Source organism: Myxocyprinus asiaticus, chromosome 2 (genome assembly GCF_019703515.2).
Source record: "Myxocyprinus asiaticus isolate MX2 ecotype Aquarium Trade chromosome 2, UBuf_Myxa_2, whole genome shotgun sequence".
NCBI lineage: Eukaryota > Metazoa > Chordata > Actinopteri > Cypriniformes > Catostomidae > Myxocyprinus > Myxocyprinus asiaticus.
The window spans coordinates 19,772,301-19,796,268 of record NC_059345.1 but is presented as its reverse complement, the minus strand read 5'-3'; the positions used below and the strand labels follow the sequence as shown (position 1 = coordinate 19,796,268).

The following is a 23,968-nucleotide window of genomic DNA, read 5'->3' as shown; positions in this document are numbered from 1 at the left end:
TTCAAAGTTCTGGCCACCATTTACTTGCATTGTGAGGACCAGCAGAGCTGAGATATTTTTTCTAAAAACCTTTGTTTCTGTTCTGCAAAAGAAAGAATGTCATACACATGGGAAGGCATGAGGGTGAGTAAATGATGAGAGAATTTTCATTTTTGGATGAACATTAGCCTATTTAGAAAGGTGCAGTATATGAATCACCTAACACTCTTCGAGTGCAAAGCAATGCTATTTTTTACATAATCACAAACCAAACATGTGTTGTGAAAATTACAATTTAAGCATTTTTTTTTTTTTTTTTTCCATTCACAGAGGTTTTATTCCCAGGGAACTCTCCTGCTGATAAAATGTATACCTTGAATGCAATATAAGTTGCTCTAAAAGCATCTGCTAAATGATTAAATGTAAATGTAATTAGCATGCTAATGAAGACATCTAAAATGTCTGATGTGGAATTTAAACATGCATTACCATGGCAATGCATTGTTTATTTTTGCTCCTAAATAAATAAAAACCTTTAATGATGGTGTTTCTTAAAGATTTTATTAGCTGTAAACAAAATTATACATTTGCATATTAATCCCTTTATTCAGTGCATTTTGTATTGTAAGGCTCAGCTTCAGTTACAACATCAGATTAATATACAGGACAGTAAAGCTCTTCAGTTTAAAAACAGAAAAAAATATTAATGAAAAAAGAGCAAAAGTATACTTATCGCACAATGAAAACAGGGTTGCACCTGCTTAAAAAAACTCTTTTTATTATTAATTGCAAAGTACAATGTATGCACCTTACACAAGATAAAACTTCCCTTTAATTTAGCCCTATTGATTTTTGCTGCATGTTTTACAGCCTCTTTGGAAAGACTAATGCACATATTTATCAGATTAATATTGTTTGGCCTGTCAGGATAGAAAATACACAAGATGTTCAAAAGGCAGTTAAGAGCGCTCACAGAAAAGGTCACTTACACTTACATTTAAGCAACAGTTGATAATTAACATCCATTTGTCATATCGGTTTAACATGTGATTACTTTAGGTTCTTAAAAAAGGTGATTAATTCATGAAGGTGAGCTAAATATGGTATGTACTAAGGTAGCCTTTCATTGTCTGGTTGTATTATGATCTTATTGTGATGTACAAATCTTGATGGCAACAGCAGCTTTTGTTAGGAAGTGGCATGTCTGCATTTCATTTAGTAAACTTTGCTTGGACAAATCCTAGGTCATCCCTGTTCATCAGTACATATGTAACATTCACTTAAGACATACATTAAAGCATAACCATTCCTGTAAACTGGAATTGCTTGTCGTACTTCACATAAGTAAGGGTTTGCGGGCCTTTATAGAGACTGATACCCATCAGCCCTCCGTTTCCTGCTGACAAGATAAGCAATGACTACAATAACGATGAGGATGATGAGGATAATGCCCACAGCGATGGGAACCCGGTAGTTAGGTTGATCAGCCTTGCACAGATCAGCTGTCGTACAAACACACAAACAGAACACTTATAAGCTCTTATGAACTTATATCTCATTGTAAGTAATGGCAAAAACTTTGGTTTCCCTGAACACTTCTGAGGCCATTTGTAGGTTCTAATGAGATAAATATTAATAATAATAATAATAACTTGCAAGGTATTTATCATTTACTTGTGTAGTAGATATACATAATACCTAATAGATAAACAGGTTGCCAAAGTTGCAGAAACAACTGCACTTTTATTGTTGCTTTACAAATAATGTTTTAATTTTCACAACTTTTGAAAGCTAACCAGTTTAACCAGTTCCCTTACAATGCTACAACATTTTTGCTACAATGTTTATGAACAGGTAGGCACGGCGCTGCAAAGACGTTATATACCTTAAAAAAGGCAGTAAAGTCCAGTACAGTTCAATTGCCAGTGTTGGGTAGGAATGGACTTCATGTAATCTGGATTACGTTTTCAGATTAAAACCAGTAAATACAGATTGCAGTTACTTTTTTTGGATTACACGATTACATATCGATTACGTTAACAAGTTGTTTGATTTCATGTTTACAAGTGTTTAATGAAAGTGTGTGATGGAGAATAAATTAGTACTTAATAATTTTAAAATGAGATTTTCCAGTAATCCAACATTAATCAGATTAGATTACCTAAAAAAGGGTAAAATGTTATGTTACTGATTAAAATTTTATTTTTTTATTTTTTACATTTCACAAGTATTCTACCCAATATAGTATTTTAAACTTCCATCTACCAGATTATAATTATTATAATATCACTAACAGTTCTATTATTCATTGTTTCATTATTTCATTAGTAACTCACATTTCATTCTGCTTTGTTTAATTGGTTACACTTTACAATAATTTGTTAACATTAGTATATGCATTAGGTATCATTCATTTTTAGGAACTAACAATTAACAAAATATTCTTGTTGCACTCTAATCTGTCTTGGATAGTATTTTTCCGATGTAGTTGAAATTTTGTATTGCAGCACTTTTTGTACTACTGTCTCCTTAAATTGAATTGCTTATGTTGTATTATTACTCTTTTGTAAGTTGCTATGGATAAAAGAATAAATGAATAAATGTAAATTAATATTGCTTTATGTTAATTTATGAAAGTATAGCTGTTCATTATTAGTTTATAATGCTTTAACTAATGTTAACACATAGGCCTACAGATTTTAGTTTTAAAATGAATATGTTGAAATTAACATTAATCAAGACTATTAAGTGCTGTAAAATATTGTTTATTGTTAGTTTATGTTAACTCATGTTAATGATTACAACATTATTATAAAATGTTAATTATGAAGAAGTATATGACTATGGTAATGCAGAATGTGATTATACGAATGTATCTATTAAATTATATTTTTCAATGTCGTAAAATATGAACAACCATACTTTTATTGCCGTATACGAAACGTACCATGCCCTAACTACATTACAAATACATGTGAAAATACATACTGTAGGTCTTCTCAAGTATTTAGCATAAATTAGAGGGTAATTCAAAGGTACCGGTAATTACTTGTAATTCACCACACTAACAAGAAAGGCTCAGCTGAGGACTCCATACTTACGAGTTCCGAAGTCATTGTTCTTTATATTGTAGGCCTGAATCCTTAAACTGGAGAGATCCAGATGCACACCACCTCCCATGTACACTGGCTGAGCTTTGCAGGAGTATGAATGACCCTCAGCCGCGGCAAACAGCCAAAGAGATTCATTCTTCCCACTGAAATTGCTTGACACTAAAAAGGAAAATAGTTTTAATATCATTAGCAATTAGTGTTGGTGGGGATGTGCACAACATATGTGATAAAATTGATTAAATATGAAAATAGTTTTAAAGTAATATTCCGGGTTCATTCGAAAGCCTTTTTGGCATAATCTAGATTATCACAAAAAATTATTTTGACTCATCCTTTCTTTAAAAAAAGCAAAAATTAAGTTTACAGTGAGGCACTTACAATGGAATTGAATGAGGCCAATTTTTGGAGGGTTTAATTAAGGCAGAAATGTGAAGCTTATAATTTTATAAAAGCACTTACATTAATTCTTCTGTTGAAACTTGTGTATTATTTGAGCTTTAAAGTTGTAAATTGTAATTTTTACAGTCGTTTTAGGGTTTATTGACATTAAATTGTCATAGAAATTGTAAAACTGGCTATGACTTTACACAGTAAAGATCAGCAAGCGATTTTATCCCACTAAAATCATGTTAACACACATATTGTTTGTGTTTTATGGTAATACTTTTGAAACAGCGAGTATTAAAATGTTTTAAACTGATTGGCCCCATTCATTTCCATTGTAAGTGCCTCGCTGTAACACAGATTTTTGCTTTTTTTTTTTTAAAAGGAGGGGCAAGTCAAAATACATTTTTATGGTAATCAACTTGTATTGAACCCAGAATATTCCTTAAAGGCTCACCCTATCCTTAATCTCAATGTAATCCTTAACCTAACAACAATCTCAATTATTTTCAAAGCAAGCAATTTACTGTAACTATAGAATAGAATAACAACAATACTTACACAATACTGTTCTTCCTAAACAGCATGTGACATTTGCATGTGTTGCCAAACTGGTTGACCTGCATGGCTTAAATATATGTATGTGCGTGTGTGTGTGTGTGTGTGTGTGTGTGTTTAAGCTTGGCTATTAAAATCTTGCATTTTAAAGGATGCAAAATGTAACACTAAAGCCGATTTAATCAGACCCAAATTATTATTAACAAGATGCTGCATGAAATTTATATCCCTAAGTCATAAAGTAGAAACAGTGTATTTGCTTCTGAATTCTGTCTTTAGACCATTTCTATCTTCTATTGTGAAAGAAAGTCATAGTCCCATAAACCCAATTAATAGATTATAAAAACTAACAGTCAGACCAACAACTAATGCAAAAATAGTGTAACAACAAAGGTAAAGAGTCCGAAATCCTAAAAATAAATTGAGGATGTGTGTTGCTGAGGTTGTTTTACAAGGCAAATGGTGTAGGAAATTTACCTCCATATTTGAAAGCATAGGTCAAGTCGTACTCCAAAGTCTCAACATAGACCATTTTTGATGTCTCATTCTGGAAAATCCAAAGAAAAATCACCACCATTAGCATGTTAAAGAAAAACACAATTACATTTCCAATCATGTGACTCTTGTGACATGTGACTCAGAATGTTACTAACAATCACACAGCATTGTCAAAAGAAATGAAAATGTTGTTTAAATGCATGTTTGAAAACCAGGACAAATGGAACAAATTAATGAACCAATCAATCTGAAAAAACAACCTGAACTGCATATAATATGGTGCACAACTATACATCAATTAACCAGTCCGCTTAATAAGTAACAAGCACTATCTACATAAATGCAGCATATTGACAAGATATGGGTCACCATATCATTGTGCTGTATGCTTATAGGTCAAATGCTGGGATGTGGCTCAGGTTTTATCAGGCAGATAAATATTTTTATACTTCCTCCTCTTTTATACTTCCTCCGAAGTTTCAAAATTCCCGTTATTTATTTTTTTTTTTTTAAACCACACAAAGTCCGGGTGTACTGAAAGCTACATGAAAATGTTACTGTTATTGCTCATGGAGAAGAAATTATGAATCTGCACTCAAAAATGGGCTAAATCTCACATCAATTTATTTATACAGAGGCCACATCAGAGTAAAAAAAAAAAGTGCAAAAAGTGCGAAGTGCAGCAGCAAAATGTTTTCAGGTTTACCTGAAATTGAACTTTCTAGTGATTAAACAGAGTAGATGTCACCATAGAGGAGGGAATATTGAATGTAGACTCTTACAGAGATAATGTAGATGGATTTTTTTATTTGAATTCAATGTATCCTCTGGGAATGAATGAATATCTCTCTTTGGGTTGTTTTTTGTAGATTTAAATGTTTTTTGTAGATTGAAATGTTAAATTATTAAATTGATTTTTTCTTAATATACAGAACTGTACAAAGTTGATTTTTGTGTACATGTGTATGTGTATATTTATATACCATAGTCTAGACCAACAATTAATGGATGAAAAACAGAAACAATGGGGCTGTACGAAATTTCTTTCTATATAAATGTACAAAGTTTTCTTTTTTATATCATTGGGAAATAATGTATATTTGATCCTAAAATGTAATATGTTTTTATTTATAGATACAAGCAATGTTTCTTGGAATGTATATAACGATGTGTCTTGACTTTTGACGTTTGAACCAGTTACATTCTTAATATTAGAATGTTTACGGTAAAGACTTGTACTATAAATGATTGCAGGTGTGTGCTCAAAGGTATTTAGGGGTAAACCCGAAAACGTTTTGCTGCTGCACTTCGCACTTTTTTGCAAATTTTTTAACTTTGTTGGGGCCTCTGTATAATACATGTAATTTAATGGTAAAATTTTGTAAAAAGATATATTTTTTAAATGTAAAATTATGATTTTCTGTATAATTAACAGTAAACATTTATATTATGTTTAACAAGAGAGTACATGTACTTTTTATGGTAAATTATTTTTTAAATTACGGTAAAAACCAATAATCCAACGTTCCCAGAATTCCCTGCGTGACCTAGTTCATTTCATTATATTTTATGGGAATAGTTATGTTTCTTCTTATTTTTAATATCTGTTATGTACATTGGGGTGTTCTGTGTTATATTTTATGTAGTTTAGTTAATGTTTATGTATATATATATATATATATATATATTTTTTTTTTTTTATCAAAACCCATCATGCATGAACACATTGTTTAGAGTTCGGATATTTTTCAAAATCCAGAAACAGACTTACATTTCTAAATTTCAGGGCAATTTGGCCCTCATTGAAAGAGAGAAAGATATCCGTCACTTTTTCACCACAGCTCCCGCTGACATTGGTTTTGTGTTCTTGAACAATGAATGTGCCATTAACCTAGAGAAAAAACAAATGATTCCGAATGAAAGGTAATATGTTTATAAAAGGCAACAATTTTGGACATATAGTATGTTTTAGGAAAAAGAAGGCCTGTCTGTCGGTTATTCAAGTGCTTTACATAAAATAAGAGGCAGTCAGTTTTGGATACAGGCCAAAGTTCCTGCAACAGAAAACAGCCTAGAAAACATCTTACCTTGCTGCTGTTCACACGGATCTGCATTGCTACTTTAGCCAGAAAACACAGTTTGCCACTGTCACTTAAGTTATAATTCCCAACTGTGAGTTTGGCTGAAGGAGTTGGAGCAGGTGGCGCAGTTGTTGTTTTTGGGCTGTGGGTTGTTGTGTTTGGGCTGTGGGTTGTTGTGTTTGGGCTGTGAGTTGTTGTGTTTGGGCTGTGAGTTGTTGTGTTTGGGCTGTGAGTTGTTGTGTTTGGGCTGTGAGTTGTTGTGTTTGGGCTGGCTGTAGTTCCGGTGATGTTAGAATGGACTGTGGTTGAATGCACATGGCTTGCTGTAGCACTTTGACCATAATCACCTGAGGTGAGAGCTGAGGAGAAAGATGCAGAGAGAATGTGATTGCATAAATGTGAAAAAAAAAAAAAAAAAAAAAAATTATGTAAACAGTGGCCACCATTTGTTAAGTAAATGAAGTATAAATACAGAAAGACTCTTTATTTAATTAATGTGATGCCATTTACATTCACTTCCTCATTGGCACGCGAAGTCACACGCACACACAAGTCAGGATTTCCCAATAGGGAAATGTGATATTCCAACCGTTTGCAAGTGATGATCGTTAGTTTAGGCCACTAAATGTAACTGCTGACAAAGTGACTGTCACTCTTTTTGCTTCTTCTTCTTATATGAAAGTTTCTCCTGTTCCTTTATCAGTAGGTTAGTCAAAAATAGTGCACTTACGTTCTCTTGAATTGCGCTCTGCCCATTTTAGAAATTAGGATCATTAAATATTACCTCAGTCTCACTCGCCAATTACATTTTGGACTATAAACTTGTCAGAAAGGGCAATTTTCAATTTTCTTCTACGGCTTATGTGATGACCTAGATACTAGCAGTGCACAATCTGCGTGCTGATTTGTCACCGAGTATTTTCTCTTCATAGCGTCCTATTCAGGTCTAGCAGGGAAAACGAAACCAGAGAAACCCCGAAAGTTCAGTTGAAAAAGTAAAATTATTTCTTAACCCTTTTTTTTTTTTTTTAATAAAAAATAAATAAAAAATAAAATAAAAAAATAAACATTATTATCATCAATAAAATCTAGCTAGAACACATTTTTACAGTTTGTTAGATTAGGCTATTCGATGTTGCACCACAGTTTTATCACTTCCTTATTGCTGACAATTCTACATCAGTTTGATATCTTATTTTGCATTATGTATTTTTTGGACATGGTATTACTTGAGAGAACCATGTAAATAACAGTGAATATGGTAATCCTTTAGTACCATAATATGTATCAAATTACCGTGATATAACATTTGGTACCATATCGCCACAACACACAACATGCTATTGGAAATACTAAATATTACTACATTACCTGTTGCAGCAATGAGAAGTGCACTCAATAATAACAATTCGTTTCTCATTTTCGCCTTTATTCCGTTAAGCTGACACAGTCTTCAGAAACTCGCTTGATTGTTAGTTGTAAAACGGCCCAAATGTCTGATGTTGAAATGCTGGCGCACTCTCGTTTATTCGTCTGAAACGAAAGCACTGTACTGATAAAGGAAGCTGAACCTGTCCACACCACTTTGAGCGAGTGCCCAATCACAGTTCATTTAGCGCTTTTGCCAGCGTCCCACGACTGCAATAAGGGGTCGTTCACACCAAACGTATTTTTCGTCTGTTTGCGCCGGGTCTCTATGTTTTTTCAACGACTTTTAGACGTCGTGTTAAGCTGAAAATAATTTAATCTGTTTAAAAAGCGTCTCGAGGCACTTTTGCTCTGTTATATTCTTTGTTCTGCGTTTATCTTTTATTTGTTTAGCGTGAACGTCCCTAAGGTGAACAAGCTGTCACGCTTTATTGAAAACGAAAATGACGCGTGGGGATTTTGTGTTTGTGTCTGTGTTTTTTGTTGGAACATTTGGAAATCTTTCGCGAGATATTTTCAACAACATTCTTTTATCTCTAGTTCTCTAGATGAAGCCCTTTGTTTGATTTCATGAGATTTGTACTTCAGTTATGCTGGAGCCGAGTTACAGTTTTTTTTCAACTGCTTACACACAAAATCCTTACTTGTCACACAATTTCTGAAACCTGACACTCAAACACCAGAACCACACACCAAATCTGCAAAACCATACACTGATTCTCGGCCTTCGACTTAGTTTTCAATTTCATAAAACACTTTTTGCAAAACACAACACACAATTCTCTATGTAACACACAAATATCTAACAGGAAGTATCTTGATTTTCTTTTTCAAACACAACCAATCAAAATGCCACACTAATTCATTAGTGCCTCACACTAACTCCTCACATGTGCAAACACTCATTGCTTAACATCAAGTATTCATGGCTTTAGAATGGGCCTATAAATAGGCCAAATGTCAAGTTATAGGTTTTGAATAATGGATGCAAACAATGCAGACAGAGTAAGGGGAGTTGGAGGGAGAGTCAGAGGATGAGGCAGAGTTTGAATTAGAGGAGGAGTACAAAGAGGAGCAAGAGGAGGAGTTGGAAGGGGAGAAAGAGGAGGAAGAGGACGAGTCGGGCGGGGAAGAGGAGGAGGACAAAGACCAGGAATAAGAAGAGTGGTCTCTAATGAGATTAGGGCTACTGTCATTGATCATGTGATCAACCACGGTTTAACAATGAGAGAGGCAGGACAGCGAGTCCAGCCTAATTTGAGTCGATATACAGTGGTGGGTATAATTCGAACCTTTAGAAATGAGAACAGGTATGTAACAATCTACTGTAATGTACACATGTTCTAATGTACACATAATAGCTATTTCAGCATAACATACGGTATACTATAATACATATATTTTAGCACCCATGCATCCATTTACTGCAGTGCACTGCCTGATTGGTCAGTCTGGTGGGTTATCATACTGTACAACAGTACAGCTGACTGTAAGAAGACATTCTGACTATATTGTATAAAATAGTATACATTATGTTAGTTTATGGCACACACTCACCCTGTTCTTGAATCTTCTACAGAGTGGAAAGGCGAGGTCACATGTTCACTTAAGAGCAAGAGACCGCTATCGTAAATTTGGTTTTGGCCAATAATGCTATAACAATTCGTCAAATACACAATCATATCCTTAATGATGCCACAGTTTTGGCTAACATAAATGCTGTGAGCCCCTCAACAATACATCGTGTCCTCCAGAAAAATCAACTGAGAATGAAACAGCTGTACAGGGTCCCATTTGAAAGGAACTGTGACAGAGTCAAGAACCTTCGACATGACTTTGTGGATGTATGCATACAACACTTTCTCCAATATATCAGACTTGCACCTATCAAGTCAGGCTATTGGGTTGTGCATGTACTGATCTACATATTCTTTTGTCTTTTACAGAGAATTTTGGTGATGAATGCCCATGCCATCTTCCATGAATACATTTATGTGGATGAGGTGGGCTTCAATCTCAGCAAAACCAGAAGAAGGGGGAGAAATGTCATTAGACAAAGGGCCATTGTCAGTGTCCCTGGATAACGTGGTGGAAACATTACAATGTGTGCTGCAATTACACAGAATGGTGTCCATCATGCCACACTTGGCCCCTATAACACTGATCACATCATATATCATATATGTTTTCTGGATGCTGTTCATGATATGCTTGTTCAAGGTCTGCAGAATGAAGACCAGGCAAGATTTGTCATCATCTGGAATAATGTCAGCTTTCATCGCACCCATAAGTTCCAAAACTGGTTTGTTACTCATCCCCATTTTTCTGTTGTCTACCTGCCTCCATATTCACCATTTCTAAACCCTATTGAGGAATTTTTGTCCACATGGCACTGGAACGTGTATGATCGTCATCCCTATGTCAACATGACACTTCTCCAGGCAATGGAGGAGGCATGTGGAGACTCTGACGCTGCCTCCATCCAAGGTTGGATACGCCATACATGGAGGTTCTTTCCACAGTGTCTGGCAAGAGAGAACATAGCATGTGACGTGGATGAAGTATTGTGGCCGGACCCAGCCCGGAGGAGAGATTGAGCCTAGATACACCCAACCATCTCGCCCACCAACACACACACACACACACACACACACACACACACACACACACACACACACCATTCCTTTGGAATAATCACCTTTTTCAAAATTGTTTGATTTCTGTCCAACTACACATGGTTGATGTATTTTCTTTCGTACTGTGTAATACTGTATTCACGACCACAAATGCTTACAGTAAAAAAAATAAATTAGTTTGGTTTCAATCTTGCTTTCGTGTTTACCGTGAATTTTTCAACATCTCTCTGCCAATTACTTTCAATCTTGTACAGAAATGTACATAGGAGCTCATGAAAGAAGAGCTTTAGGTTTTGAATAACTGTATGATATATCCAAAAATATTATATGGCAAAGGTGTTTGCAACGTAAGACAAATGTTTGCTTTTGAGATGTGTTTGTGATATTTTGAATGCAGTGCTTCATTTTGCAAGAGATGTGAGGCATTAAGTGTGTGCAATTCTTTGATTTGTGTAGAGTTTTGAAAAACAAGAGGCAACGTTTTGAAAATGTAAGCAGTTGAAAAAAAACTAATGTCCCCATGCACGTATTATAATTTCTTTTTTTAAAGAAACTTTGGAAAGAAAATCTGTATATTTCAAAGCTAAAAAAGATTTAAAGCAATGTCATGGATGCATTTTTATTTGTCTGCATAATGCTTATATAACTGTTAAAACTCCTTACAAATTACTAACTAAGGAGGAAGTTATTGTTTTGGTCAGCATTCATGTGACAAGAAGGCAGGAAGTGAAAAAGTGCCTCGCGCTCTTCATGGTTTACAGTTACAGAAGGCTGTTCAAGCATGTCTTACTGTACACAAAAAAACAAAAAAAAAAACTGGAGGGACATGTGATTACGCCCTGTCCTGTTAATATATAGGCTACATAAAGTCTAAGTATATAGATATAGAAATTATTACAAATGATGACACAGGGTTGCTGAGACCTGTTGCTATAGTATAACCTCTTGATCTCATGACTCATATAAGGGAAGGCGTATATGAGTCATGAGGTAATTTCTTAGTATGTGGAAAAACAAGTATTGGAAATGCTGACTTATGTTGCATTTCTGATCAAGACTTACTGCTCTTTTCCAAATGTCCAACTAAAATTTCCTCATGTATACTGTTATTATTGGGGCTCAGATCAATGGACCACTTTTCACAGACCTGTTATGACTCGTTTCGACCTTCTTTGACCACGTAAATGCAGCAAACTTTTTTATATTTCCAATTTTACAAATATTTAGTATACATTTACAACACTGCATTTTGTACTTTGCGAACGCGAAGGATATAGGGTGAATATTGGCAAAGTGGGACACTTTGGAAATTTTACATTTCTTGGCACTTTTAATAATGATCCAAATGTCACATAACATGGCATTATACCTTTTTAGAATGATTAGGATGTCTCCTACTTTAGTCAAAACCAAAAATGGGAACTCAAAACTGGGAAGAACCTTTGAAGACCCCCTTTTTACCAAATCTCAGATTTTTTTTTCAGGCAGTATTTACAAAGTGGGACAGAGGAACAATTACCTACAAATTATATGGGATTATTTTTTATATTTTCTTATATTACTTTCACATCATAAATCATCATATGTAACATTTACAAACATTTAGTCTACTTTTACTTTATCACCTTAAAAAGTTTTGCCTCAGATTTCTATTTTTTTCTTTACCATTGGTTTTTCCACCGGTGGTCATGGATGAGCACTGCCACACATCCTGATGTAAAATCGTCAATTTTAAACCACCAAGTAAATTGTTTACTTCCCATAGATTAATGATTTAATGAAATACAAATCGATACAACAGGAATCAAGCTTAACTGTGCCAATTTACCCATCTTCACCATACATACTGTAAGGCAGTGATGAATTCTCAGGGCCAGCAAAGCCTTCTCTACTAGCCTAACATGCCAAATAAATAAATATTTTTCATCTTTCATTCTCAATCACCTTTTTGCCTATGTATTTTTAATCACTTTCCACTCTTAATTAATCTACAAACAAATAGAGAAAAACGAAAAGTTTATCCAGTCAGAATTTATTCCTTGATGCTTACAAGCAAAGTGTGACAACTGTTTCACAAATCGCATGCCCGAAGCAGCACGTGAGTTTGAGCTCCACCCCCTCAGGCCTTCAGAATTTCTACAGAATCCCTCAACAGTGCAAATGAATGGGCAACTAAAGTCAGATTGTCAGATTCATCAGCCAGTCAGATTGATTTATTTGTTCTTGGTGGGTGTGATCTTAGGATATGTCCCAGTCGAGGCCTTCTAGCTGGCCTTGAGTGACGCAATCACGCTTTAAGTGACGTACGTAATTTGAAAGCAAAGAGCGCGAGAGCTTGCTGACGAGTCGGCTGTCATCACTGCTGGTATCACCGTTGAGAAAGAGATCCTTATGTATTTAAAAACCTAAGATGTTTTGCATGATCGTGCGATTGATTAATTAAACAGGACTGATTTTCACTTCAAGCAAATTGGTAAGTGCTTTTTGCATTGTTATAGCATCATCAGGAATTTTCTAAGTGTAAATTAGGCTGCTTGAGCATTCAGAGTCGGATCAAGTTTTGAAAAGTAGTGCTATGCTCCATTCAACTCGAAAAGTCGAATTTTACAACTTTCTACTAGGAAAAGTGCAATGGAATGCATCTTGAAGTCAGAATTACAACTTGTATGCTCGTGAAGAAATTCTCAACTCCGATTTCGCAGAGATGCAGGTGCATGATGTCACATAAACATGTCGACACTCAGGGATATATACAAAGTAGTGATAAACATTCACTTTATTAAGTAATATCGATAAATGAGTTCGTTTCCACATTACATGATATTAAAGCTTGTTTAACAAACACCTGCAGAAACAGGTGTATAAAACATTATAATCTCTTTTGATAATCGTACACCTGTAGCACAAATGCTAGCACTGCAGCATTGTTTCAGTTGGGTTGCTAGGAGACATCTCTAATGAGAGTCAAACACTTGCTAAGCTAACGGGAACATTGCAGTTTTGTTTCCTTAAACATCATCTTCCGAATACCAGGGAATGGAATGCATTTATGGTCGGAAATATCAAGTAGGAATATCCCACATCCAACTTGAATGGAACGCAGCATAACCGTGTACCCTGACAAAATGAAATTTATTGCAAGCAATATTTAAATCGCAATTATTATTAGATAGATTTTTCCAGGTATTATAGACCTCCTTGGTAGATTCATATGAAAAATTATGATTTCACAAAACAGTCATGCTGCAGTTAAAATTAGGCTTGCTTGAGAATTATTGTCGTTTCAAGTTCTGGCTTTCATGCGTGGACGTGTTTTTAAAATGTCAAAATGTTGGTATTACTAATTATCTGCGACATAATGTATGATGCCCAAAGGCATAGGGTGTCTTATTCATTGTGAAACTGTGTTTTCTTAATGGCATGAATCACACTGAAGGCCTAGACTTAAAATGCACGGCCCGCCACTGCTGTAAAATATTTTCATTTAGGGTGAGTTATTTTTTCACAAAGACTATATAGCTATTTTATGTGTCTCTGTCCAGTGGTCTTCTTATCGATTATTGTTGGTTTCTTCATTTTCTTCTTCAGTACTGCTGGATTCCCCAAACAGGTGCTCTCCATGAGCAGTGCTGGATTTTGTGCTTGTCCTGCTATGGTAATTAGGTTTGGCATGTCACTGAAACCCAAAACCAGGGTACTGTTGTCCGGTCTGAGAACAGATATGGGGCGAATTCCAAACGGTGTGTTTGTGCCCTTGAAGGGCACTGTGGGAAGGGGATACCACACAAAGAGGTGTTACAAATGAAAGTGAGCAACTCAAGCCCTCCACAAAGGGCCCTTCCTCAAGGCCATTAGCGAAGGGTACATGCGATGGTCACTTCGAGGAAGTAATTTTACCGCTTATGATCACGTGACCCCTGGGAGGCATGTCCTCGGGATATATTTTAATGAAAGGTTGTCAGTCGGAACATATTATATGTTCGAATGCTTGGGCAAGGGCTATAGCCCTTTTATAACAGATACGTCTCCTCCTCCACAGTTTACATTCATCCTCATAGTAGACAGCCATAAGCAGAGAGACACTCAAAAAACAGGGCCAGTTTTTTTTTTTTACTGTAGGCTAGTCTAAACCCTGTGGTTTATTATTATTTATTTATTATTAAGACCTATCGTGCACCAAATAACTTTCAGTGGGAAATGTTCATTCATGTATTTTATATACATTTATGTACATATGTGTTACAATTATTATTGTTAAAACAGCAACAGTAAGCAATTTTAAATAAGACACAAAAGGCAATGTCTGAAGAAAAAAAAAAACTATTATAAAAGTAGATTTATTTGCAACAACAAATTAACAGCAATAAATAAGAGATTCCTGTTGTTAGAACAGCTGTGCTGCATCGTCATGGTAACAATTCGGGCAAAGATAAAATGCAAGTGACGTATGTGTTTCATTACTCCCTTCATCAAGGGTGTTCCAAATGGCCATACATAAGACGCGAGTGCATCGCTCCCTTCAGAGTTCCCACTTCAAGGGCTCAGCCCTTCGGAGGGAGTAGGGCATAGGGATGCTCACTTCCGTTTGGAATTCGCCCACAGTTTGGATCTTGGAGTCAGGTGTGAAGACAGGCAACATTGTTCCTACATCCAGGTCCCACATGCTCACCTCATCTGTTGAAGAAATTATTAAAAGTATTAAAAAGTTACATTCTATTAAAGCCGTCTTAATCCAAACCTAACATGGGACAAAGGTTTAATCCAATTTTGCAGAGGTAAAGGCCTTATCCTACGTGATCACTACCAAATCTCACACTGAACTTTAAAGTATAGACTTTAAATCTTTTTCTCGACCTAGATCCAATTGATATAATCTAGGGCAAACCAGCACAGGCATGCCCAAAGGTTTACTGTACCTGATAATACATTTTTTTTGTCCTTTAACAAGCTTGACAGGCTATTTCAAACTTGGTTCGATTGCTTGGCCAAGTTCATTTTCTCCCCCTCCCCCACTGATCTCTGGTGACATCATATTATTTGGGTCCAAACCACAGTCCGATTAGGTCATCAACATGAGTACAAGCTGCACCTTTTCGAGCCGACTCGGGAATGGTTTGCGGGTGAGCACCCGAGTTTGGAAAACAGCATTCACATCATCCAAACGAATCGAAATTTTACATCAAACGTACCTGGGTGCGCACCAAAAGTGCTTATGTATATAAGCATATATAAGTATAAGTGCATAAGTTATAAGGGTTTGGATTGACATTAGGGTGAGTAAACAATGACAGATTTTCATTAATGTCACTAGTCCTTTAAGGATGAAGGCTGAATTAGCAGGTCTTGACCATTGAAGCTGGACTGTCACATACTTGTTAAATCCTGCAATGCCGAAAACTACTCGACAGGCATCTTCGCTAATAGCGATGCAACAGATTCCAAGTAAATTTTTCAATCTCTTCCGCACCTTTAAATACAAAGATAAATTCTGCATTAAGAATATATACAAGAATGAGCTGCTCTGACATGAATAACATCTTTGTGAAATGATAATTTTTTTACTGTAACTACTGAAATTAAAGTTAGCAATGTGTCCACTTTATTTTGATGAAAGAGAAAATTATTCTAAATGTTACATATTACTTAAAGCTGAAGTGTGTAATTTCAGCACTGATAGCATCATCAGAGTTGCAAAAATAGTAGTGCTGTCAGTTGATTTTTTTTATTATTGCTATTAATCACGTACATTTTTGTAGTTAATCGCGATTAATCGCAGATTTTGAAAGTACTGAAATTTGACAATATATACTTATTTTCCAGTCAAAATGCATTTTTTCCATCTTAGGGTAAAAAAAAAAAAAACATGTAACAATATAACGATTTATGAAAATTTTCCAAACAAAGCCTTTCAGCTATAACAGTTTAGTCCCAAATATTAGCGTACCCTGCCTTTTTGCGTGTCCCAGAGAGTGAGGTACAGAACATGTTGGGCCTCATTGTAGTTGGATAAAATCAAGTACACTACAGTGTGAGTGAGCGCTGCAGTACGGAGGCTCAAGGGGGCCCAACGGTCCTCAAGGGTGTGCAAGTGCTCTTCAGAAACCACACTGAAGATGTTGAGATGATGGGCGAAGTATGAGCATATGATCACCTGAAGAAGAGGCGAGGCAGAGAGGAAGACAGATTCAAAGACAGTATCAGCAAGGAGTGAGAGTCTCTTCAAATCAATTCAATTACTCAATACCTGCTCATCTCCACTGAGAAGATATTGATCTATGGAGTTGAACTTTTCTCTTTCAAAGCATTGTTGTTCATCTCTTTCTCTCTTCATCTCACGATTCTGTCGCCTCCTCTTTGCAGTCTGGGTCTCAGTGCGCTTGTCCCATGGCATCATCAGGCCTTCACAAGTTCAAAATTTAAAGGTGAAATGTTTCATTTTTTGATTGTTCTAAATTGCCTTCTATGTCAGTGTGCAGAGACAACTGACTGTTTCAGAAACCTGTCTGGAAATAATTTTTCAATTCTGTTTCGTGCAGATAGTGGCATGGAAATACATACTTGACCTTTGAGGACGGCTTGTTTTAGTTCGCACAAGATATGGAGGTATATGCTTATTTACCATATAAAAAATAGTCTGTTCACTAAATGTATTAGCAAGCTAACGCTTCATGATTTAGGCTTGTGTACTATTTTAATACCTGTCTTCTCATTGGTGGCCATAATCTGGGAATTTTTAACCATGCTGAGCAAGGACTCTTTGTAGGATGTCTTGATACATCCTTTAATATAACCAGAGTCCAGATTCCATAATATCAGATGATCCCTTCAGAATATACAGAAGCATTCAAACGTAACATTTAAATAACAGTCACCTTACCATATCCATGCAACCTCATATTTATTACTCAAACTGGACTAAGCAATATGGTAATTTTCTGTTTCTATTTCCTGAGGAAGTAACAAAATATTGCACAGTTCATTCCGTGTTTCTGACAGGCCCAACAGTATTTCACTTTCCAAGAGGCGATAGTCTTGCTGAGGACAGGGTACGATGAACAGATCAGTCTGTTTCTTAATGTACCTCTTTTTTAGAAGGTCATACACCAGTAATGTCTTTAACATATCCAGGAAGTGAAATAAAAATAGTTATATTACAAACTGTTTATATCATATTTTGAGTAACAAAGTTCTTTATATACATTCACTGAGCACTTTTTTAGGAACACTAATGTCCTAATAAAGTGCCCGACCTGCTGTTGTAGCCAATCCGTCTCAAGGTTCGACATGTTGTGCATTCTGAGATGCCATTCTGCTCACCACAATTATACAGAGGGTTATCTGAGTTACCATAGCCTTTTTTGTCATCTCGAACAAGTCTGGCCATTCTCTGTTGACCTCTCTCATCAACAAGGTGTGTGAAAATCCCAGGAGATCAGCAGTTACAGAAATACTCAAACCAGCCCATCTGGCACCAACAATTATGCCACAGTTGAAATCACTGAGATCACTTTTTTTTTTCTGATGGTTGATGTGAACATTAACTGAAACTTCTGACCCGTATCTGCATGATTTTTTGCACTGATTTATGATAGGGATGCTGATGCTGTTCCAGACCCTTATGACTTTGTCATCTGTGGAATATAAAAAGAGAGAAAAAAATTAGGCAGAATGTTAGCCTTAGTCACCATTCACTTTCATTGCATCTTTTTTCCATACAAAGAAAGTGAATGGTGACTTCCATTCTAACATCTTATTTTGTGTTCCACGGAAGAAAGAATGTCATACAGGTATGGAACAACATGAGGGTGAGCAAATGATGATAAAATTTTCATTTTTGGATGAACTACATCTTGAAATTCATGGCATTCAGGTGTGTAGCTATATCTTTTAAAACTTTATCACAAAATATATTGCCAAGAGGACCCTTGCACCACTTACCATGATAAAACATCATTGGATGTTGTCTATAGTTTAATAGCATCAATTGAGGCAATTAGATTTAAATTATCTACAGAAACAAGCTCATTATATTTACAACTATAAACTGCTGATGGACTGGCCATGTGTACGTTTTCAGTGGACTTTGTACCTAGGATATCTGTGCACAGGTTTATCAACAGGTTTGTTGACTAACCAGTATCCACCAGGCCAGGACACCGTGCAATGTGTTTATGGTCTTCAGTCTCAAGGTTCCAAGAAATAATCTATGTGGTGGTGCTCTGAGAGGTGGGGCAAAAGGCCACAGTGTGGGAACCTCACCCAGCAATGGTGACCTGGGAAATGTAGTCTTCACTTCACTGTCAATAACTTCTAAGCCAATGTAGAAAAGGCATACCAACCCCCCCCCCCCCCAAAAAAAAACATCAAATAGTTTAAAGTTTAAAATTTGTGGATTTTTTTCAAGATATTGTAAAGTACAAGTACAACATCAAGATGTATAAAACAAATAAGTATGGGCATGTAAAATCCTTTAATACAGCAGGTATCTTCTGTATGTACATTTCAAATTATACCATGGGACAAGATTATAAACAAGATGTGAACAACACTGTAACCATAACTATATAACGGAAGACTCTCCCTCATTATGTTGGCTTGAGAAAGCGGATTCCCACAGCGGATTATCAAAAATCTGAAAAATCTTATAGACGGAATGTTCAGATGGGCCAAGACTATTCAAACTACAATTGTCAAAAATTCAAATGTAAACAAACCCACACAAGGCCTTTAATAGACCTTATTCACGCTAGCGCCATCTTTGATTTTTAATGGGAATGACAACGAGGCTGTGAGGGATAAAGGCTGAAACATACTTCACGCAAGTACGCAAACGCAGACGCGAGCGCTTGGCCAACACATGGCCAATGCGTGGTCCCGTTGTACATACATTAAGGCCAAAACATACTTCACGCAAGTACGCAAACGCAGACACGAGCACTTGGCCAACGTGTGGTCCCGTTGTACATACATTACGTGTGCTCTTGCATTGCTCTGGTGGTTACAAACCTCAGACCACAAGAAGGCGATAGATTTTTTTGGCGTGACTACGAAACCGGTGCTGCGTCTGAAACCAGTATTTTATAGATCCATGTCCGAAACCAGGAGAATGAAAATAATGAAAATTTTCCAGGATGAAAATAAGGTGCTTTTCAAACTATTCGGAGACCAGTTCCTTAAGAGTTTCATTCATTCAAAACAGCTGTCAGTTAAGCCATTAACTGATTAGGCAGCAAGTCAGCTGCCACGTTTTTGGATGCAGCCCAGATGTGGTAGATGAGTCCATATTTGAGGAGTGGGGAGAGACACAGAGCAAAAACAAGATCATTTGAATGGACGGGGGACAAAATGTTGTGTATATTTTTAGAAAAGATTCAACTCAAATTGCTGCCCGAGACCGCCATGACAGTTGTTGATTGAAAGAAGAAAATCCGTTCTAGTGCCCCTTGTGGCAACGCTGAGAATGAACTTGCGTTGTGTTATGAATTGAGCGCTGACACATTTCACAACACAACGACGCATGAAATCGAGCTTATGTAGCGAGGTGGGTCTACATTCACGTACTTGCGTAGAGTATGTTCGGGTCTTAACTGTCTCTTCTATGGCACACATGGTATAAAGCTGTAAAAAGCTCCTAGATCACATCTGATTTTCCATAACTCATGTTGTGAGTTTTTTTGTGTATTGAATGTTCTTGGAATTATGTTTTTTCAATGTTTTGTCTGCTGAAGGATCCAAAAACACTTTAAACTACAGTACAACCCATTGAAGAGAATGAAGTCTATCCCTCACAGCCTCGTTGTCATTCCCATCAAAAATCAAAGATGGCGCTGCTATGAATAAGTCTATAGGCTTTGGGCCTCTAACTAATCTATCTTTTCTCTCTTTCTTTCTTTCTTTCTATCTGTCCCTCTCTTCCCTCTTCTTCTTAAAATACAATCATGTGTGCCTTGTGTGGCTGTGCGTTGTCAACGTTTAATATTACCTGCAAAATAGCAGTAAAGAGCTAATTTCTACAGCTTGTATAGATGCTGCAGTGTGCTGTGCTATCAAAGTGGATGACACAACTCCACCCTTATGTAGCCCACTCAGTATTTTCAACTTTAGTTTGCTCTAATGGGATTTTGTTTATGTGTCATTTTTGAAATTGTGTATGTTTGAATATATACATTGCATATTAATTAGATTTCTTTGTTCTGGAAACTTCTAACTAATCAAATGTTATGGACACGATTGATTGCATGTAATGGACGAATCAGAAATTGCTGTGAACCCTAAAAAACTTCCCGTGTGAGTTCATTTTTCCATATACGTTTGATTACGGATGACGAATCGCTACGGCTGTGAAGAGTTTCCGGTAGGCCGATGGACAGCTTGAAAGACAGCAAGTGGCAGTTATTTCCCTTTCTCTCATCATTACTCATCACTTCTGAGACTCTTCATTGTGCTTTCGCAAAAGGATGATCAGTGCCGCAAAGGTCATGTGAGTTAACTTAATCTCAAAGATTCATCTTGTTGCATCAATCACCAGGTGCGTGAAAATTGAGTCAAACATTGCTGTTGGATCGTAAGTTGATCATAAACTATTTTACAAGAGAGAATTTTCCTATGGGCCCCAATGAAGAAGAGTAAATAAGCACTTGAGCTCAATATAAACTCTGAATTATGGGTTATTTTGTATATTTGAGTAAGTGATTTGTATGGACATTTGATTCAATTGCCCATTTGATTCATTTGAACACTTGAGTCATTTAAGAGTTTTGTTCTGTTGAGTGATTCGGGGATTCAGGGAACTGATTCACTGAATTTGATTCATGTTAATGGAAGGTGTATGGTAATTCATGTGAGTCATTGTTGACTGAAATGTTTGAATTGAATTGAATATCTACAAAGTATGAGGATTTATAAATAAGTGCATTTTATTTTGTATTAATTAACGTGTTGAGCACTGAAGATATTGTGTTCTAATGTGTGATTTAAGGGGTATAGTTAAAGTTTTTTAATATAAATCAGACACACCTAAAGAAGATATTAGTGTTTTTCTAAAACTCTTACAGAAGTTTTTCTTGAATGGAGGCACTGCACCAATTTAATTTAATTTTAATTATTTCATAATATTACAGAGTAAAACCAGTCAGATCATCATCAAAAGCTGAGCTCCCAGGTATCCTGTCATAAATTGTGAGTACTATAAAGCTACCTTGTTACTAGAGGGTTACACTTAGCATTAAATACTGCAGCTTTTCCTCCATCCCTAACAATGAAAATCAAAGGAAAAATAACCAAGAAATAATATGAACGCAAGTTTCATTCAGACCCTCATTGTTGCAGTACTGCCTCTGAGGTCTGTTAACAGTCTGTCAGTGTCTTCGTTACCACAGCAACTCAACAAATTAACACAAACCAGCTTGGTTGCCTTTCATATTACTTCACTTTCACTTCACTACTGTAGCTTTTGTTTATAGACGTCTCATGTAAAACGGCAGCATAGACAGTAATTACATAAACTGACACACAAACATATGACCAACTGTAATACATAAAATACTAAACATTTTCATTTTACTGTACTTTTCAAGGTATAGTTAGGAACTGCACACTGTAAAAAAAAAAAAAAAATATCCTATTTTTACAAGAACTGGCACACAAATGAAAATTGTAATCACTTACCTTCATGCTGTTGCAAACCTGTATGACTTATTTCAGTGGATATCAAAAGGAGATATTAGGTAGTTTCAATCACCATTCATTTACATTGAATGATAAAAAGATGCAGTGACAGTGAATGAGACTAAACGTTTAGGCCAGGAACTGCACATCTCCTTTTTTTTGTTCCACAGCAGAGAAATTCATACAGACTCAAGGGTGAGCAGAGATGACAGATTTTTAAATGAACTGCCCTTTAACTACCTGTTGAAGTATTTATTAAAGGTATCTGCCAAGAAAAAAAAAATATCAATGTTCTTCAGCACATGCTAGACCTTTTTCACAGCAGCACCATATTTAATTTGACGAGAATGACAACAAGGCTGTGAGGGATAGACGTACAGTCTCTTCAATGGGCTGTACTGAAGTTTAAAGTGTTTTTGGATCATTCTGCAGACAAAACTTTGGATAAATCTTTTCAAGGACACTCAGTAGACAAAACTCCAGACAACATTAGTTGTGGAAAATCAGATGTGATATAGGTACTTTTTACAGATTTATACCATGTGTGCCATTGAAGAGTTTGTAAGTCTATCCCTCACAGCTTCATTTCCATTCCCATTAAAAATCAAACATGGTGCTCCTGTGAATAAGGTCTTTAGACCAATCCTCTTGTTTACAAAATGTCAGCACATGTGCAGTGTGGTGGCAGAAAGCCCACTGATTGTTGCGTTAGATTTGACAGATTAGATGATTAAAGTATGACACAAAACCATCATAAATACAAACATTCTTAGTGATAAAAGTACTATAATGAAATGAGTTAATAACAAACATGTAATCATGTTCACTATACATTTTGCTGTGAAGTTGAGTTGAAATGATCTCCTCAGTCCAGTCAGCTCTGATGGCTTGAGGCCGCAGCAGTCAACGAGAGCACTTGGAATCATTTTTCAACAATGAAATGTGATAAAAGATGACTTTTTACGCATGGGTTTTGCCACTTCTGTGTTTTACATAACCGGTGACATTGCCAAAGCATTGGTCTATTGCGTCACGTCTTGCTGGAAAGCAAGTGACTAAAGAGAATGGTCACAATATAGGCTACATGCATTCTTAATGAATTCATTTAGAGTTTTAATGTTGTATTAACTTCTTTAAAAAAAAACACAAATGCACAAAATATAAAAAACATGTCCAGAGTCATCAAAGTAGCATTAGTGGTTTTGTATTTACCAGCTAATGAAGAGTTTATTTTATTGTTTTTTTTTTTTTTTTTTTATTGCGAAAGTGGTCTTAAATTTCTTTCCTTCGAACCTGCAGAATCCCTGGAAACTGTAAAAATCTGCTTGTTACTTTAAGGTATTAATCACTTTAGTAATTACAAAAGGGCACATGATGACATGAAGTTCACCAATAGTGGCTCTTCCTGGAGCAATGACCAATAAACATGTAGAGACAGTGCTCGGGGTCACTCACACAAACATTAAACACTAGAGCCCGACCGATATGGGATTTAATACCGATTTTTAGAGAGGGAAAATTCACCGATATAGCTAAGTTTTGAGCTGGAATGAAAACAGACCTTTTCTATGTGGATTTTTCACCTATTTTGCACCGATATGACTATGCAAAGGTACTCGGAAGG

At 36.0% G+C, this 23,968-nt stretch overlaps 2 protein-coding genes across 12 annotated transcripts; both read right to left on the bottom strand.

The window, feature by feature from the left end:
• Window positions 1–521: 521 nt before the first annotated feature.
• Window positions 522–8,183, bottom strand: cd68 (CD68 molecule). The gene is made up of 6 exons (XM_051652294.1): window positions 7,985–8,183; window positions 6,620–6,972; window positions 6,304–6,423; window positions 4,512–4,581; window positions 3,081–3,251; window positions 522–1,481 (listed from the first exon to the last, which is right to left on the bottom strand). Exons 1-6 carry the CDS (start codon window positions 8,031–8,033, stop codon window positions 1,342–1,344), a joined length of 903 nt encoding a protein of 300 aa, XP_051508254.1. The 5' UTR covers window positions 8,034–8,183; the 3' UTR covers window positions 522–1,341.
• A 6,483-nt stretch (window positions 8,184–14,666) lies between these two features.
• On the bottom strand, window positions 14,667–23,315 carry LOC127414360 (uncharacterized). 11 transcript variants are annotated; one of them, XR_007892784.1, is made up of 5 exons: window positions 23,177–23,273; window positions 16,922–17,076; window positions 16,622–16,828; window positions 15,594–16,144; window positions 14,667–15,351 (listed from the first exon to the last, which is right to left on the bottom strand). XR_007892784.1 is itself a non-coding variant. In XM_051652410.1 (5 exons), exons 1-4 carry the CDS (start codon window positions 23,268–23,270, stop codon window positions 16,095–16,097), a joined length of 501 nt encoding a protein of 166 aa, XP_051508370.1. In that variant the 5' UTR covers window positions 23,271–23,273; the 3' UTR covers window positions 14,668–15,351; window positions 16,050–16,094. The 11 variants fall into 11 exon arrangements, 10 of the variants coding, with proteins under 10 accessions (XP_051508362.1, XP_051508370.1, XP_051508299.1 ...); XM_051652410.1 differs by having other exon boundaries at window positions 14,668–15,351; window positions 16,050–16,144; window positions 16,627–16,828; XM_051652351.1 differs by adding an exon at window positions 17,995–18,308 and having other exon boundaries at window positions 14,670–16,144; window positions 23,177–23,315.
• Between the last annotated feature and the right edge of the window lie 653 nt (window positions 23,316–23,968).